We start from the raw sequence: 18,786 nt of genomic DNA, 5'->3' as shown, positions 1-18,786 counted from the left end.
ATAAAGATATTAGAGCCTGGCTGATATATCAGACTACTGCGATGGACGGGCGACCTGTCCAGGGTGTACCCCGCCTTTTGCCCGATGCCAGCTGGGATTGGCTCCAGCCCCCCCGTGACCCTGTACGCAGGATAAGCGGTTGACGATGGATGGATGGATGGATGGATGATATATCAGACTATGTTAGCTTATTGCAGTTAAATTTGTATCCTCAGTCTTTATGTTGGTGCCAATAAATAACCAGAAAGTAGTATCAAAGTTATGAGGTCATGTAGAAATAATGTTGCTGTTACATAGTCAGGGAGGACTGACAAATAGTCTATAAATAGATAGATAGACAAACAACAAAATAAGCAGTCTGGCTCTAGGGATGGCAATATGTTTGTTTTTTGTGGTTCACTACAACAGATTTAAAAATCTCGATTCAGTATTGTACTTTGTGTTTAGCTCTTATTAGCAAATATTAGTTTGACTAAGTTAGTGACCATGGTAAACATTACCTGCTTAAAATCAGCATGTTAATTTTCAATGTGAGCACAGTGGCTATGTTGATGTAAGCTAAATGCTCGAAGCACCGCTGTGCAGCCTCACTGAGTCGCTTAGTGTGGCTGTGGACTCTTGGCATCTTCAACTGTGAGATGTCCTGGTCAGTATATTCATGCTGATAACTGTATCAGTCTCTTGGCAGTGTAGGTGTTGGTATAGGTGTCTACTCCAAATATAAATGAAGGTAGACTAAGTTAAATGAAATACTCACCGTGTAGGCCTTCAACACAAACTAACCCGAATTACAGCCTCCAAAATGACCATATACACCTCTCTAAAACTGTTTTAAAAATGAAAATTACAGATGGTAGGATTTATTGCAGGGCTGTTTTAGGTGGAATTCATAGACTGTTCCCTGTAAAACACCGCAGCTGCTTTATTTTGAAACTTCTTGGCGGAAATGCTTGTGAGCTCAGCTAGCTTGGCGGCTAGCCTGCGCACCGAGTCTCCTTGATGCCGCTGATGAAACGGTTCTGTGTCCAAGGATTTCTCCTCCATCACTTCCTCATTTTGAGCAATGTGTCGTCAGGCAGGGAGGTGTGAGGAGCTCGGCTCTTCACTCCTTCACGCTGCCCAGGAGCCATGGCGGAGCGCGCACTGAGGAGGAACCGCACCGGGTCCACAGCAGCGGCTCAGACCAGGAAGGATCCGCGTTAACTTACCTGCAGCACGGCCACAACTAACGTTACCGCTGAGGGAACACAATGGTGACGGCTTCTGAAGTTTTGTCTTGTCACAGATGGCGGGTTTAACTTTCCACTTTCTGCCATTTTCCTAATGTCGACGGGATCATAGCGACGCAGAGTTTGTTCTGCTTTTAATTCTTCCAGTCCTGTAAAGCCATCTGCCCCAGACGTAAATCTGGCGCACTGTCCCGCAGTGGCTCATAGAGCGCCTCTTTAATATTTCACAGCCGACTCAGTGGAGGTTAACATGGGGGCAAAGCAGAGCAGCCCGACTGCTAACCCCGCTGCTAACGGACGGACCAGAGCCTACTCCGGCTCGGACCTGCCCTCCAGCACCTCCAGCAGCAACGGCAGCAACGTTAGCGCCAGCAGGACTACTGCCGGGGGTGTGCGGTACCACGCGCACGGCGGGTCCCGAGCCTCCGGAGCCACGTCCAGCACCAGCCAGCATCTCGGAGCCAGGGCCAGGTCTGTGGGGGGCTCCGGAGGCTCCGTGGCCAGACCTCAGTCCGGCATCAACATTCCGAACAGCAGCGGAGCCTACAGCTCCCAGGAGTCCGGAGGCAGCAGCCCGGAGGAGGCGGCGGACAGGCAGCGCTCAGGCGGGGGGCACGAAGGTCGCCGGCTGCTGATAGGATCACTACCAGCACACCTCTCACCTCATCTGTTCGGAGGTAAGAGGGCAGATCCGCTGTGTTGTGTTGATACAGCTCAGTGACTCACTGAACCGTAGTGACACTGACGCACGCTTGTTTACAGCAGCAGCGCTTGGCAGGTGGTTTAACATGCGGGCCAGCGTTACCAAAATACTGGTGTGCAAGAGAGTTAATATAGGACATACAACGGATTTCAAAGCAGCACAGAAAAGGAAAGAGTTTATTTATAACGGAATTGTTGTATTTATTCATTTAAAAAACAGTGTAATGAAACTGTTTGGCTAAATTTTTAATTCCCAAAGTCCTGTCTCTGCCAGGAATTCTTCCTAGAAATACTATAATTTATTCACTCTCCTAAAATAGTCCAATTTAAGTATATCAACCCTAAAATAGTGGAATCAGCCAATAAAATATCTACTGTGTGTTAGTTTTGTAAAATATAAACTTCCCCAAGTTTCCAAAACCCACCATATGACCTCAGTGACCTCAATGATAGCAGGGGATGAGTACTGCTGAAACTAGTAGTCGATTCATTGATGGAAATTTTTAATCACCTTTTCACACTTGATTCATGCTCACAAAGTGCTGAGGTTAGATAATCAGATCCACAAGGACAACACAAAGTTGTGTTGATGTAACTCACACAGACACTGAAGATGGAGATGGTGGCCAGTGAGCGAGCGCTGGGTTTAACGGCATCCATGTGTGAGGATGATGACTCACATGTGCCAGTTGAGCCAAACATTGTTAAGATAAACAGTGTGAGCCTCCGTGTGAATGTCTCCTTGTTGATTTCATTGATCGACCGCGACGGCTGCTGCGAGGACTGAAGCCATCTCGCTGACAGTTTGCCTAGTTCGGGTCCAAAGATCGACTAAGTGACCCAGTCTGTTGCTTTTGCAGACACTTAGAACCCCCCAAATAAACAATCGTATTGGGATTATTTTCACTGTGACTTCGATATGACTCACGATTTTAGTGGGAAAGAAAAAAATGCAAATATGTTATGTTTTTGCATGTTGTAGGCCGGGGTGTCTCTGTAGCACCACACTGCTTCATTTATAATGAGATGTTGTGACCTTTTTATCAAAAAACTGCAGCTCCTGCGATTTGGATATTGCACTTATATTATATATAACAAACCAATATACCATATTGCAATTTCGACGTTGTTCAGCCCTCCTTACCAACTCTACAGCGGCATCCACAGGTCAGTCACAGCTCTCATCTCACGCTCAGGTCATCCAATCAGATGGCAAGGCTATTTTCAGCTGTCCAATGATCTTCAATCAATACTGCTCAAAAGGTGTCTTGAAAGTAGTTAGTGATGGGAATTATGGCTCTTTGAATGCAGCCCGGATCTTATGGCCCTGTTCCTTTCGGCTCCCAAACGTCTCTTCTGCTGGTCACTGCCTAAGTTACACTCTTATTTGTTGCAAGAAATATATATGCAAGTTTCTTCATTTGCAATACGATGAAATATCATCATCTGTCATATCCATGGTTAAAAAGTTGGATATGTCAAGATAAACCATCCTAGCAAAAATAACACCCTAGTAATTAAATAGTATGGTTAATAAATAATTAGACAACTCTAAACAGACCTATGCTGTATATTTAAATGATTAATATAAGTGTAATTTGTTCATTTCTCGTGCTTTGTTCGCGACCGTCACATCACTAGAGCAGGTGGCTGCAGCCCGGAGAAGTGGAAAAAAATAAAGCTGCAGTCAAGTTGGACAGTTTCCAGCAATATAAAGAACAGTGACAATTAACGAGACTATGGCGGCCCGCCACAGTCTAATTTGTTCCGCCACAGTTTCAAAATAAAGCAAAAAATTACACTCTTTATAATAACAATAACAAGACCACTTTTCTTTTGAGGTTGCTACAGTAGCGTTAAGGTATTGAACAGCTTTGAGGTGTTTCCACTGTCACTCGATTGTGAAAGCACGCTAGCCGCAGGTAAAATTGGAGTGCACATGTATTCAAGCCTTTATGGTAATTGCAGTGAACCCGAGCAGCTGACAGGCAGGGTAGCTAGTTTATTCTTACATTTTCTGTCTTAACAACGACAAGTGTTGCAGTACAACAGTCTTACCTGAAGAGACGCTATGGACTCTTCACCGTACGCGATATGAGAACGAGACAAGGTCCGGTTTTCAAAATGGGGTGTTAACAAAAGGTATATACAGCAAGGAAATAAGATAAATTTTATTATATTTACAGGAAGTATGTCCACTAAAAATTAAAAAGACAATAAAATGTTAGGGAAATTACTTGCTGTAAAAGCAGTAAATAAATATGTTGTGTTTAGTTTACTAGAGCACAAAATTGTTTAAAACAGAGTGGAAAGTTCTTCATAGATCTAGCCTATTTATTTTGCTTTTACAGTGCACCAGATTAATGCATTGAACTTTTAAAATTTACAAAGTTTTTTTCCAGGGGAGCATGCCCACGGACCCCATTAGATGGTCAATATAAATACATCTAAATTTCATCTAAACTTAAACGCATTCACATCTCACAATAAAGAAATTCAAAACATCAATCAATAGTAACCTCACAGTTACATATATAGACGGAGAGAGGAAAAGCAGGAACACAAGGCACATCATTGATTTGATCATATTGCATTGAGCACTTAACAAACAGCGGTAGGCTATTCATGGCAGTGTGCATGCAAGTGAGTGTATTTACTAAAACAAACAAGTGCCTGCACAGTACACACACATGCTGCAGGTTGTGTATACAGGTTGTTAATGTGAGCGTGAGTCAGCAGACAGGCGCCTAATAATTTACTCAACTTGTTGAGTTTCCTTCCTCTTTAATGGTGCACGGATTAATCAATAGTGCACGCACACACACACACACACACACACACAGATATGTGTCTGCAGGCTGTGTTAGCAGATGTTGGTAAAGTATCTGTTGTGTAATAGTCATCCAGTTAATTTAAAGGGTTACTTCGCTGTCTTCACACTGATCTGTACTGGTATCAAGCCATAAACTGTTTTGATTATATCTGCCCAGGTGCTCACAGCAAGAACAGCGTCAAAAATAAGCGACATCAAACCGTTTCCTGTTCATTTGGATAATCCAAAGACCTTGTTGTTAACCGTTTTCTACTTTCACTTTCTTTCTGTCCTGTGAATTAACAGCGACACTTGTAGAATGTAAACTCCCCCAAGGCTGGAAAACTCCCAAATGATCTGGGACATGATCTCAGATAAGTAGCAGGGCTGCCAAAAGGGATTCTGGATCTGGAACTGGATTCCAGAAGCCGGCTTAAGCATACATTGTTTGCTCAAGCTGGAAACATTTGCTCTGGGATAATCTGCACCCGCTCACATTGTTACATTGATTTAATGTGTTGTGATGCACAATGAAAAGCCCACAGAGAATTTTCACAATAAACAGTTGTCCTCAAACAGTCAACTCATTGTTTCTCACCTGCAACTTGACTATTTTAGTTGAGTCTTACTGCTCTCATCAACCTTGTTTCCATTTCCATTTATTCATTTGGCAGACGCTTTTATCCAAAGCGACTTACATTTGAGGAACAACATACAATCATCAACAGAGCATCAAATACAGCACGAGATCTACAACTGACAATACATAAAAGCAGCAAATACTAGTAAGCACTAATGGCACATATCGCATCAATGGGGTAAGTACCTAGAAAAAGAAGTTTGAGTTTACAAAAAGCGGGGACAGAAGAAGAAGTGCATGTTAGATGTTAGGAGTTAGAGTTGTTATAAGAGGAAGTGTTCTCGGAAGAGATGAGTTTTGAGATGAAGTTAGAGAGGGATGCCCCTACTCTGATGGCGTGCCTCTCTAACTTCAAGAAGCTCTTGAAAACTCATCTCTTCGGAGAACAGGTTGTCCAGATGCAGCAGGCAGCTGCTGTCAGTAGAAAAGGTCTGATAAACCTTCTGTACACTATGATTAGCAATTAGCTGAGCAAAAGAGCCAGATATATAGAGAGCTGAGGCGAAATGAACATTTCTGTTTTTTAGTGGCCTTTAACGAACACCATTTTCCATAAGGCCTAGATGTATGCGGGCTCAGTGTCACGGCTCAACAAAGGAGGCGAGTCCATGAGCAGGTCGAGGGGTCGCGGTTAGCTCAGACATGTCTGTAAGAACAGCAAGACACAGACGTCTGAATGCTGTAGACGTTTTTAGACAACGGAGATTACAGCAACTTTAGAAGGGAGCTTTGGTGAGTTGAAGACGAAACCAAGTTATGATGACTTTATGATTGTCCTTTTTTAATAATAAAACATAAAAATGATAAAGTTATGATAAAGTGAGCCATGTAAAGCGCCAAGTATGCCTCGGAAACCAGACTGAGTGAGAGATTACAGTAGCGAGTGGAAGAGAGGTTAGCCCAGACATGAGGTCATGACTTTGGCTCTTGAGTTCCCTCAGGAGTTGGTGGGGACCAAAACGGAGCTAAAAGGAGAGTTAATATTGGCCTGGCATGGGTGGACATGAAGATGACTCAAAATGAATATAAATGTTGCTCTGTGTCTGCTGGATGTGTAAATTGGTTTGCTTACCATATCAATTTTACAAAGCCATATTTCAAATGTGTGGGATTTAGATTTTGTTCTAATCATGAAATTGAAGAGTCCTGGATAAGGTTATATGTTACGGAAATGCTCTCTGTGTGTTCAGGAAGACAATGTCATAGTCCAGAGTCTCTAATCATTGTGTTTGGGTTGTTGTGAATTTCCTCCCTGCTACACTGGAAGCTGTAAGCTCATCATGGAAATGCTTTCTTGTTGTCAGCGTGCGATTTGGATGGATATAGCTTCCTATCACTTTTGGAGTTCTAAATTGTTCCAAACTTCTGGTTTCATGGATATGCTCATAATGGACTGGGTCCAGACTGAGAAATTGGATTAAAGGGCCTAAATTGCTGCTTCCTTTTTCCCTGAAAAGTAATTATAGCTGGGTCAAAGGTTTAATAAATCAGGCTTAAATGTTGTGCAGAGCTGTAGATTCTCTAAAATGTATTCTAACACAATAACAACACCAGCTGTAATGTTTTTCTTGCCACAAACTGTTATCCATTCCATACAGGACCTCCTATACATTTTTTTTATAACTGCCAAAAACCATGAAGGGATGCACAGTGACCCCGTCGGTCACACCTCTGCAGTGTTGTTATCCTGCTCTCATTATTCTGTGTTTTCTGAAAATGAAGTGGAGACAACGCAACATTTTAGTCAGCCTTGGGGACACTCCATTATCTAACAGGCAGACATTTTAATGATATTTGCTGAGCATATTCATGCTCCCATTTTTAATTTTAAGACCCCATGCTTGCACCACCCTCAGAATAAACTCCATTTTTAGCCCCACTACTGTTACACATTCAAGAACAGCAGAACTTTAGCTGACGGTTTTATCCAAAGTGACTTACAATTGCTATACATGTCAGAGGTCGCACGCCTCTGGAGCAACTAGGGTTAAGTGTCTTGCTCAGGGACACAATGGTGGGTCACAGTGGGGGATTGAACCCGGTTCTACTCATACCAAAGGCAGGCGTCTTATCACCACCCTGTTCTCTGTATAATGGGGGGACACTGAGATGCTATGAGTAGCTATAGGTACTTTTGTTTAATGGCATATGCCACTTCTGAGTGTAACATAATGCCACGTGAACATTCAGGATGTTTGAAACAAATTACGTCGTACATATTCCGTGTATATCTGAATGGCCACACTCGAAAGTGAGCCTAAACGCCTGCCTTCATAGCCTCCTGCTGCATTCCACAGCCTCCCTGGTCTCTCTTTAAAACCTTCTGTGTCTTTGTAGTCTTGACCCGAGGAATGTGTTCATTGCATTCATGGTGTTCCCCTTAGTTGTTCACATGAAAAGTGACCGAGGTCAGCCCCGCCTACTCTCATACCTCCACACACCTGGCCAATCACTGCGTATCGTGGGTATAATTATTGGATTGTCTATTTTGAAAAGTGTAGCTTGACTGCAACATTGGACAGGTTTCAGAGATTGTTCAACAAGTACAGCACTTCCTTTTAAAGGCCCTGAACACCCACACATGCGTTTTCAGTTATGACTGGTTAGACCTCCGTCAGGCTGAAGGGGATGTCACCAGACTCCATATTCTAATAGCAATGATAAAGGTGTAATTTGTCCTTCTGTGACAGTTGCAACAAAACCCACATTAAAGTGACATCGTGCACAGTCTGCATGCACTCACACGGTCCTGAGAGGAGGTTTGAGATTAGCCACTTCTGCACTGCCGATAAAATGAATATTACAGCATCTAAGGAGAGCTAGTAAGGCTTTACCCCTTTTAATCATGTTGCGTATCACATTCTTCTTGTGTGTAGGAAATCTATTTGTCCAACATTTAAGGGAAATCAGAAACTTCCAAATCCGAACCTTACACTAACAACTGTGTACTGTTTCTTTTGTTGTCATAATGCAAAGAGGATGCTGAGAAATAAATCATGTAAGACACATAAAGTGCTACAATATCTTATAGGATTGAATCCTCAAAGGGATAGTTTGGGAATTTTTAAGTGAGGCTGTATGAGGTACTTATCCATAGTCAGTGTATTACCTGCAGTAGATGGTGGTCAGCGTATCCCCAGTTTAGAGAAGCACCTGCGCGGAAGTTAAGCACTGTACTAGGGGTCGACCGATTATCGGCCTGGCTAATTATCCGTGCAGATATTCAGTAATTTTTCCAATTATCAGAATCTGTATTTTATAAATGAGATCGCAGATAAGATAAATTAATGTAAAGATGTGCTACTTTGGCTCTGATGCAGCCATCTCTCTCTTCAGCGGTGCACCGATAGTTCGGCCAAAAAGTGAAACTTAAGTTCTGCCTGACACCTTGTCTTTTACCTTTCTTCATAATGTTTAACACAAAGACACACGTTCAGTTAACCAAAAACATAAACATGTTCAATGATCTGCGCTGTATGAGCACGTTTATGCACAAAGATGTATGGATGCAATGCCAGACAAACGGCCTCCTTTTTTTTCTTTTTTTTTTTATAAAGATTTTCATCAAATTTTATAAGAAATGCTGCCAGGAGCTCCCTGCACTTTTTGTTTTAGAATAATGTTGAAAAGTTTTCTTTTAATACAACGTACGCTATAAGGCATTTCAACTAAGTTGTGTGTGACAGTTCTGTGTAAATTTTGACACCAATACTTTCATTTCACTATAAAAGAATATCGGTTCCAAATATCGGTCACCGGTCTCCTTGATTACTAATAATCTGTATCATAATGGCCCTGATAAAGCCATATTGGTTGACGCCTACACTGTACTTCTGTGGACAGGGTCAGCAAAAAGCATTTTAGCCACCTGAAAGACGCCCCACAGAAAAAAAATCTACATCAGCAATCTACTGCAGGTAGTAACACACTGAGTGTGGATAAGTGCACAAACCTGATCTATCCCTTTAAGAGCTACAAAACAGAAATAGGTAGATTATTAGACCAAGGCCAGACTGTAAACAGCACATGCAGCATTTGTCCCTATTTGATCTGTGGTTAAACAGTACCAGCTTTCTGTTCTTGTGGAATAAACTCACCTTAGACAAGGTCTGATGGTTAGCAGCAAAACCAAACCATATCACTGGCTACTAAACTTTTTCTCAATATGGTCAGCCTTAAGAAAACCTTGTGGAAGGAGCAGTAGTTTCCCCCTGGGTGTATGGGTGTACTGGATCGATTTCATAGTATGACCGCTAGGGATGGGGATCGTTAATTTTTATTCATATTGATTCCCTTATTGAGACTGCTTAACGATCCGATTCTTTATCGATACTTTACTATTATTTAGTGATGATTATTTGGTAAGACCAGACCCAACGGGCCTGAGGTAGGCCTGCACAGTATGAGGGAAATATTCAATGTGCGATAACGTTAAATATTGAGATGACATATCACTTGCGATAAATAAACATATATTGAAGTGTGCATATTAACTGCCTGGTTGTTTTTAATTTAATATTTTAAATACAGCTAAATGTTGTTTCTAGAGCAGCAACATTAATGTTTACAACAGCAAAGTAACTCAATAACTTTATCTGACATCCCATGTAGTGAGTAACGTTAAGAAAGAACAACATCAGTGTGTATCAGTCCCTCCTCCTCTCTCGCTGGCTGCAGGTAACGTTACCAGGTAGAAAGAGAAGCGGCTGGTTTGTCTCAGCCAGCAGATGAGTTTTTAAGACTATAGACCAGTCTGTGCTCTAGACAGACAGCTTTCTATTTAGTTTGTTTTTAACATTTGGCTAACGCTAGCTTGTATAAAACATACAGGAAGAGATACTGAGGACAGAGATGATTAAATTATTTTAATCATTAATCATTAATTATGTCAGATTGCTGCAAGAAATGATGTAAGGTGTGGCGATGGAACGGTGGATAAGACACATTCCTTTGGTGTGGGAGACCTAGGTTCAATTCCCACTACACCCTAACTTACGTGACCCACATAATATACAATAATGCAACATATGTCACAATAGTGCCGTGTGCTCAGGCAGATACAGAGTTTTAGGACTCAAATGCAGGACAGATTCACCGTCAGGCAGAGTTTGATGATTTATTAACGAAAGTTCACGCTATGTAAGTGGCAGAGTTCAAACAGGCCAAGCAGAAAACAGCCCAGTCAGGTAAATCCAACAAAAACTCTCACTTCCAAAAAGCAAAAAATCCAAACTCCTCTAACAAAGAAACAATAATCCAAGCGGGGAAGGAACGAAATCCAGATCAAACAGGCACAGTTGTGTTTCTGCACGGTTACAGGCAGGTAGTGTTTCTGCACAGACAATTCGCAGAAACAAACAGGGAATCGAAAGTCACGTACTTTAAACCACCACAAGAATGACCAGCATTTATACACAGGAGCAGAATAGGTGAAACATTTACATTTATTCATTTAGTTGACTTACAATTGCCATTTAGGTCAGAGGTCGCACGCCTCTGGAGCAACTAGGGGTTAAGTGTCTCGCCAGAGGCCAGAGGACCAAAGGCATGGGTCTTATTCACTGTGCCATCACCACCCCCGTGGGGTAACCCATGGCAGAACACACAAGCAGGTGACACCAATCAGGGGGAACAGACGGGACCGGACCAAAATACAGAAACGGATACATCGACACGAATAAACCAATATAAAGACCACAACCAAACAACACAGTGAAACTGACTGAAGATCCATTCAAATCTTTGGTGTCAAGTCCGACCTTGGTAAACTTAAAACATGTATATTTGAGCTATTGACCAATAACAAACTGCGTTGACAGTGCTGACCAAAATAGAAGAAGCTATCATACTCTAGCTGTGCCTCATCATCCACTTTTATAAAACCCTCCTCTGCTATCGTATACGTTGCTTCACAAAAGAGGCAGTTTACAGACAGGTATGAGACAGGAGTGGGTGATACAAATATGTCTCTTAAATTAAATGTTTTTGTTTGTTTTTGTTCTTTATTGTGACTGACTCAGTGTAGTGGTTTACTCCGCCTGGGATGGAGTATAATTTCCGGCCTGAATTTATGTTCCAGTCCACCCCTGTGTACAGGTATGTAATAGCCTAATACAGGATATGAGCGTCTCAATACTTCATAGTTTAATACTTCACAGTGTAAAAAGTGAGGAGAGGCTTTGTAATAGTCAGAAGATGTCCTCTGTAAATCTGCCCTGGTGGATGTTCCGCATTTTATAATACAGTGACACACACAATTGCAGTTATTTTCATATAAATCAGTTGAATCTCCCATCTGATCAAGCTGTGACAACATTTAGTCATTTTGGTAGTTTGTTGTTTTCCCAACAGTAACAGCAATATTTTGTTCCTTTTGCTTTATGAGATTGTTCAGAGGAGCTGATGTAGTCCATCTGCAAAATGAGGATGGATTTGTGGCTCGTCTGTTTTCTGCTAAGAGCTAAAGCTAGATTGGAGCTCTCATAGGGGCAGATTGTCTGACAGTTTTGTACTGTTGCTATCATTATTCATTAACAAGGACACAGTGATGCCTGTACACTCTCATACTGAGAACAATGACATTGTGTCTTACTAGAGAAATGTCCGAGGTTTCGGGAAGTCATGCAACACAGAGCAGAGCCATGGTGGGTGTTAGTGGCTGAGTCAGTCCAGTTTAGCGGAAATCTATCTTGATGAGATAAGCCTTTCCTGCTCTCCTAATCTATGCTGCCGAGTCCCTTCAGTTGTGTGCTGGTGTCTCCCTGTGTGGACATTTTGCACATTCTCACCTTTCGTACACCTAGTCCAAACGAGCGAGCTTGATTTTTCTTTTTGGGAAAGTTCCAAAAATTGTGGGACTTGATGACTTCAATTTTGATGTCAGAAAGGTGGGGGGGACACTGTACAACAATCTGACAAGCACTTTGTCTGAAGCATACGGACACCTTAAGGGCTGGGTTATGCTAGAGCTGGTTGGTATGACGTGTCGCCCCACCGCATCAGATACAAAGCCGAACGACAACGCTCAAAGGCGGGGTGAAAAGCCAAGCGTCATGGGAGGTTAGCTGTTCTACCCTCCAACAAACCGTTTGAATGAAGCACACTGACAGCACAACCAACTTAATCATGCATCTCCAGAAGCACCATGCCTAAGGACGCGATACCCAACTTATAATTTTACACTCTCATCAGATCAGTACTCAGCCCAAACCCAAATCCCAGGTATTGATATCGGTATCGGGACTGAAAGTTGGATCGGTGCATCCATAATTTGCAGCTGGTCAGTGGCACCAAACTTTGAATCTCCGTGCAAGTGTACTTCACTTCTGCGAGGAAATCCACTGATCCTGAACAATGAAATAATGAAATGTAATTTGTAGCCCCTTCCTGCTACACACGCATAGAACAAATAATTCAATTTAAAGAATAACATCAAATAAATAAATTAAACAAAATATACTGTTATTTACATACATATTGGGGAATCCTGATTAAATGTACAGTAGTTCAAGTGTCGCATGAGGTGGCAGCATGACACTGAATCTCTATCAGGTGATAATCACACTGCAGCCAGTGGTTTACATGATGTGATAAACTTTAATTTCATGTTTTCACAGATTTTAAGTTGGCAGAGACGCTACAGAGCATTTTGGATTCAGCCATGAGAAACTGAAAAAATAGATGACGATGCTGTAGGATACAGTTAAATGAGGAGGTACAGGTGACTTACTGCAATTTGAATGATCAAACGTCTGACTTTATTAGTTAAACCACTTTTCCTAGGAGTGTTTGTAGCGTAACTATTTTCAGTATCTTGTAAAAATTCCAGTAGCAAGGTTTGTTTTACACAAAATAGGAAGGTAGCACGACCAATCAGCACATCACTGCATCTCTGTCTTTTCTTGAAAAGCTCAGAAGTGATTTCTGTGGCTCCACTTCCTGCACAGATTCTGCACCTCCGTGCCATCTGATTCAAACAAGCAGACTGGTTTGAGTAGAGAGAAAGATAGCTGGGTGGGTGCCAGTCCCAAACTCTTCGCCAAATCCTATCTGCCTCCTCCCTCAGCCAACAAGACACTAAAATGAAAAATTATAAATAAAAAGTGGGCTACTGCTTTGAGCCATATCATGCACGTTCAACTTCTCATTCGTTAAATTAAACTGAAGTTGATTTATTGATGAACCGCATATAAGGAGATTTATTTATAAGTGAAACTGAAACCAAACTTTATTTGGTCACTGATGATTCTGTTCCACATTTATTAGCCGCTAAATGCTCCACTAACACGTTAACTGTACAGTGGGTTCATCAGAGCCATTACACATGATCACCTGATCCATTGTGTAGCTTTCTGCTTTCAGCTAACTAGCCACATTTTCAAAGTATCCTTCTCAACATGTCACCAACTCTTTCTCAACTATAGTGTCTCATGTACACTGTTTACTATAAAGCTAGAAAGATAATGGTGTATATATGAGAGAGTGAGAACGATGGCTTGTATGAGATTACAGTGGTGTTGTGAGGAAGTCTGATTTATGATCCACACAAGCTTTCGTAGTTTGTGATTATCATAAAATCAGCTGCTTTCAACAGTTTCATTGTGTTGAGTACAGACAGCACAGCCCTCCTGCAGATAAGACCTGACCTACCACAGTAAAAACGCTGCGGGTAGTGTATTTTCCAGACTAATTTAGCTAGGTTTACTGTGTGTGAGTTCATTCAGTGCCTGTTGTGACACTCATGCGGCCATGCCCCGTCCACGTGTACAACAAATAGCCAGTTAGCAGCTTCTTAAAGCCATTAGTTTGTTTGCTGTCCGTCTGCTGAGTCTCAGATGGCAGGTGATTAATGGCACACAACACCTGGTGGAACCTTTACTGACCACAATTGTGGAAGCGGAAACCATGGACCCCTTTTTGTTTAAACATGTTCAACTTTTCATAAAGCCGATGCGCTTGTCGGTGTCGATTTTTCGTGAACTGACTAATCACAACCTTGATGGGGTGGGACACCAAGATTGATGTGCTACAGCAAGCTTTCAAAATACTGAACTTATTGTTATGCATCACTGGTTAGCATTAACAAATTAGAGACTAACTCCCACAGAGCATTTTTCTTGCACAAGGATTAAATTAAGAAACAAAAAGTATAAATGTTGGTTTATATTAACTGGAATTAATATTATACTAGTGGCAAGATATATAGTATACTGTTAAATGAAATTATAATGAATATGCTACCATAATATAATTAATATATAACTATTATACTAACAGTATACTTCATATTTAATTTTATAATATCACTAATACAGTCATTTATTCTAGTTCCTCCTCCAGGTTGTGGATGGAGCCTCTGCAGTGGACAGATGCAGGTTTAATTAGAGGCAGGATGCCATAATGCCAATATGTGCTGCTTCTAGCCGCCGCCTCCTGAGAGCAACACGTTCCCCTTATTCTGTTTCACATCTGTTTTACTAAAGTTATTGTTATAGATATTGTTCAGTAATCTTGCTCACATAAAGTGTGGCGTGGGTTGTGAGGGGGGGGGGGGGGGGGGGGGGGGGGGGCTGCTGGTGTATCGTGTATCCGTCCCTGGTTCGAAAACTAAAAAGTCCCACATTCCACAAGAGTTTTCTATGATTAGTGATCAGTGTTTTCAAACCTGTGTCCATGTCTTAAAAGCTGTTTTCACTGTGTCAAAAAATCTGTTTCAACGTTTTAAAAAGCTTTGTCAATATTTTAAGGCCCATGCCGAGTGTCCAGAGTCTTACCTTCCATAGACCTCCACTTGTTTCACACAATAATTGCACACAAGGAAAAGGAGCACACACAGTATAAATATATATGTAATAAATTGTTTTTTAATAAACTGTGTTACTTGAACATTTTTCTCTGTGCTTCTTAATGTTTTTGTGTGCTCCATTTGTTTTTAAATTTAGCTTAGAGCCTTGTCTGTCCTCCTCCAGCTCCATACTTAACACACAGACTGGTATTGGTCTTCTCATCTTACAAAATGCATGTACTAACTAATGTTATTTTTTCTTTAATTGACCCTTCGCTAAGCCACACCCCAAATACACAGCTGTCCAATCAAAGCGCAGTATAGGACTCGCTCTAACCGAGGTCCAATGCGCTCCGTTGACTCTAATGTAAAAAGAGTTGTTTTCTAGCTTTTTTTTGGCTGAACAGAGGCCAGCTTTACAGGAACAGCGTTGATCCTTAATATCATTGTCTTTTGTCTCAGTCGCCAGGAGGTGGATCTTTCATTCATTTCATGTCTGTTTGAGTCAGTCTGACAGCCTGAATACAACCTTCAAATGTAAAATGCAACTGCCAAAGTGTCTGCTTCTTTCTGAGATCGCTTTTTCCAACAGATTTGTCAATATTTCTCCGGGGAGTGCAGTAATAGACAGTGGCAGTGCCGACCATTTGTCGGAATTAGCAACAGTAACTAAGGGGGGCGTGGCTTAGCGAAGGTTCAATTTTAATCACTATTATTAGTTATCATAATAAATACTTTTTATTACAAGTTGTACTTTGCTACATATCCACATTAAGAACAAAAGTCACGTTAAAAAGTCCCGAAAACAGAAAAACAAAAGAAAGGAGGCAAATCAGCAGCTGCAGCAGAGAAGAAGCTTCTGGTGTGTCTGCAGGAGGGAACCTAATTGTTATTAGCTTGGGGGGGGGGGGGGTTATTGTCATTTTTGAGGTGACAGTGTTGGATTGCAATGGAAGGTGTTATTTTCTAGATCACCTTTCCTGGACCTTGGAGTGGGATATTTTGGTCTTTCCACCGCTGCCTCCTGGTGCTTTGTTGTGTGTGATGCTGATGACCTCATCATTTACTCTACCTAAACCCATTTTACTGAAAGCACATTTATTTATACCCCTCTTTTTGCTCTCCAGCCCTCCTCCCTCCTCCCTCCTGTTCTTTTTCCCTGTACTTCCTTTTTTACCCGTGCAGCACAGTTGCCAGTAGTGTGAATTATACATAAATCAACCGGGTAACTGTTTCTCAGCTCAGCTATCAATGGGATGTTGTCGCCAACATCGATGCAGCTCTTCTGTCTACCAGCTTTCTGTCCAGGTCTCTGGCTTTGTTTATTTCAGCTCTGAAATAGCCAATCCAATCACAGTGAAGTATGACAACAGCTCAACAAATAGAACCACAGCGTGTTAATTAGTACAGTCACAACAGAAATAAATAAGAAAAATAGATATTATTTGATGATCGATCTGATGCATCTACTTTCACATTGTAAATAGTTGCATCAAATCTTAAAGTGTGACACAGGGTTTGCTTCATAATGTATTTCAAGAATAAAACTTGAAATGCTATTTTTGCTAAAAAGAACGTTAGATAAGAGTTTGTGGCCCAAAGGATTTATGAGCCCCTTATTTCTGCGCATTTGTATTTAGTTTGCTGTCGATAAAATCACCAGACTGGCAGCAGAGGGACGTGCCTGAAACGGAGAGTTCTGCGACTTCTATACTCTGTGTAACGTCAGTATCCACCAAAATACCAAGAACTCGCTCTGCGGTTTTGAATAAACCTCCCACCTGTTTGCACCCTGTGCACCGTGTGCTCTGCGCACATTTCAGGAATAATGCCAGGAAAATGCCAAATGGTCCGAGCCCTGCCACAAAAACAAGAATCAGTTTCCTCTGTAGTGAAGACTCAGCACACAGAGAAGAGCACTGCGGAAAGAGAAAGAGAGGCGCTGATGTGGTCATACCTGACTGATGTCTGCCCTCTGAACGATCTATCTTCTCCTTATCCCAGACAATTTTCAACTTGAGAATTTGCCTGCTTTGTAAAAAATAAATAAATAAAAATCAAGTGAGAAAGTGATTCCAAGTGCCTGCGTTTGTGCACAGGCTTATATGTGTTTGTGTGTGATGCACCGTGCTATAGGCGTGGCGTGCAGCCAGGCTTGTTGATGATGAGGGAACTGATCTATAAAATTATAATTCATAAATCCCATTTAATAGAGCCCATGATGTGCTGATTCAGGGGCTGGAGGAGAGCTAAGTTAAGGACAGAGGATAATGAACACAGTAACCTGGGATGCTCTCCAAACAGCAGATTAGATGGGGAGCAGAGATACTGCGCTTACACGGAGTGTGAAGTTTTTAAGCTGTGGCTGTTGGCTCACTTGCAGCTCTTTCAGGGGACTGTTAACTGCGAGTGTCACATTGGCCTTTGTCAGCACAGAGAATACAATGAAGGGAGAAAAGAATTGATTTTAGGATCACTCCAGTTTCCTAAAGTAAGAAGGATTCTGGCAGGTTCTATATATCAGCTATGTGGAGATAGATTTGCTCAAGTCTGATCTTAACTTTCATGTCATGTTCATTTCTTGATATGTTTTAAGAAGATTAAAGCAAAATCACACTCAATAGTTCAGTGAATGAAGACATGCACATGCTCTGTAAGGACACTGTTGGTCAAAACCAGGAAAAAAAAATACATGCAAAAACAAGATCCCATATAACTGAGAAATAAGCTGCCTTGTCGTATTGTGCAGCGATAAATCTGAGCTTTTACATTGTTCAGTAGTTCTTGACATTGTGTCAAAAAGGTTTTTGTTCGACTCGATGGTGATTTTGGAGGCAGAAGGGGTTAACCGTTAGGGCAGTCTAGCTCTTCATTCCTCCAGCTAGGGATTCCCAGGGTCACCCAGGCCAGCTGGGAGACATAGTCCCTCCAGTAATTCCTTGGTTAACCCCTGGGATTTCCTCTTGGCTTGAATAGCAGGACAAATGCATCCGCTGTCGACAACAGGCTGTAGCTTTGGCAGGTGTTTGCAATGAGGCTTAATAAGATATTTATAACTTGTTAAATACTGACCCGAGGCCATTCATTTGTGGGGGCATACTTACTTAGTGTTTATTTGGCCTAATGTTGAGATAACTCTTCGTCTCATGTAGCAAATAGCCGAAGGAAAGCAGTTCCACCACTCGTCACTCACAGAGCCACTCCACTAACAGTCACTTATTTGCAGGACATCAAGGTGGTATTAGGTCATCTTGCTAGTAGATTCTCATTTGCATCCCTGGCTCCCAGCTGGCTTTCACCAGAGTGGGCATACGTTTACTTGGGTGTTCTCCGAAGTGATGAGAATTTACTGAAGGCCTAGTGCTTGTTCGGCAGCTGTCTTTAGTTACTGTAACAGAAGTTGTTGAGTAGCTTTGTTAGCACCTAGCCTAAGTGCCATTGCATGGTTCTAGCACTGGTCTTCTCAATCTTGAGCACACAACAGCAAAAAAAAACGCATCTGCAGCTACGCCGTCTGCTCTCATCTACTTGTCAAAGACTGGCTCTTGGGTCTGTAGTACACCTGACCCAATGCGTCCAGCTCCTTCCAAAACACACCAGATGATTCCGTTTTAAAGAA

At 41.8% G+C, this 18,786-nt stretch overlaps 1 protein-coding gene across 1 annotated transcript in view; it reads left to right on the top strand.

Annotated features, from left to right (window-relative positions):
- Positions 1-748: 748 nt before the first annotated feature.
- znrf2b (zinc and ring finger 2b) overlaps positions 749-18,786 on the top strand; it is a 37,103-nt gene continuing 19,065 nt past the window's right edge. The window contains exon 1 of the mRNA XM_038712293.1: positions 749-1,906. Coding sequence (XP_038568221.1) covers positions 1,480-1,906 — 427 coding nt within the window. The 5' untranslated portion in view covers positions 749-1,479. The remainder of the gene's footprint in view (positions 1,907-18,786) is intronic.

The sequence above is a fragment of the Micropterus salmoides genome, unplaced genomic scaffold (genome assembly GCF_014851395.1).
Source record: "Micropterus salmoides isolate LMB-PRFRI ecotype aquatic unplaced genomic scaffold, ASM1485139v1 Ms_hic_scaffold_11, whole genome shotgun sequence".
Lineage (NCBI taxonomy): Eukaryota > Metazoa > Chordata > Actinopteri > Centrarchiformes > Centrarchidae > Micropterus > Micropterus salmoides.
Note: the sequence above shows the minus strand (reverse complement) of the source record. Positions and strands in the feature narration are given on the sequence as shown.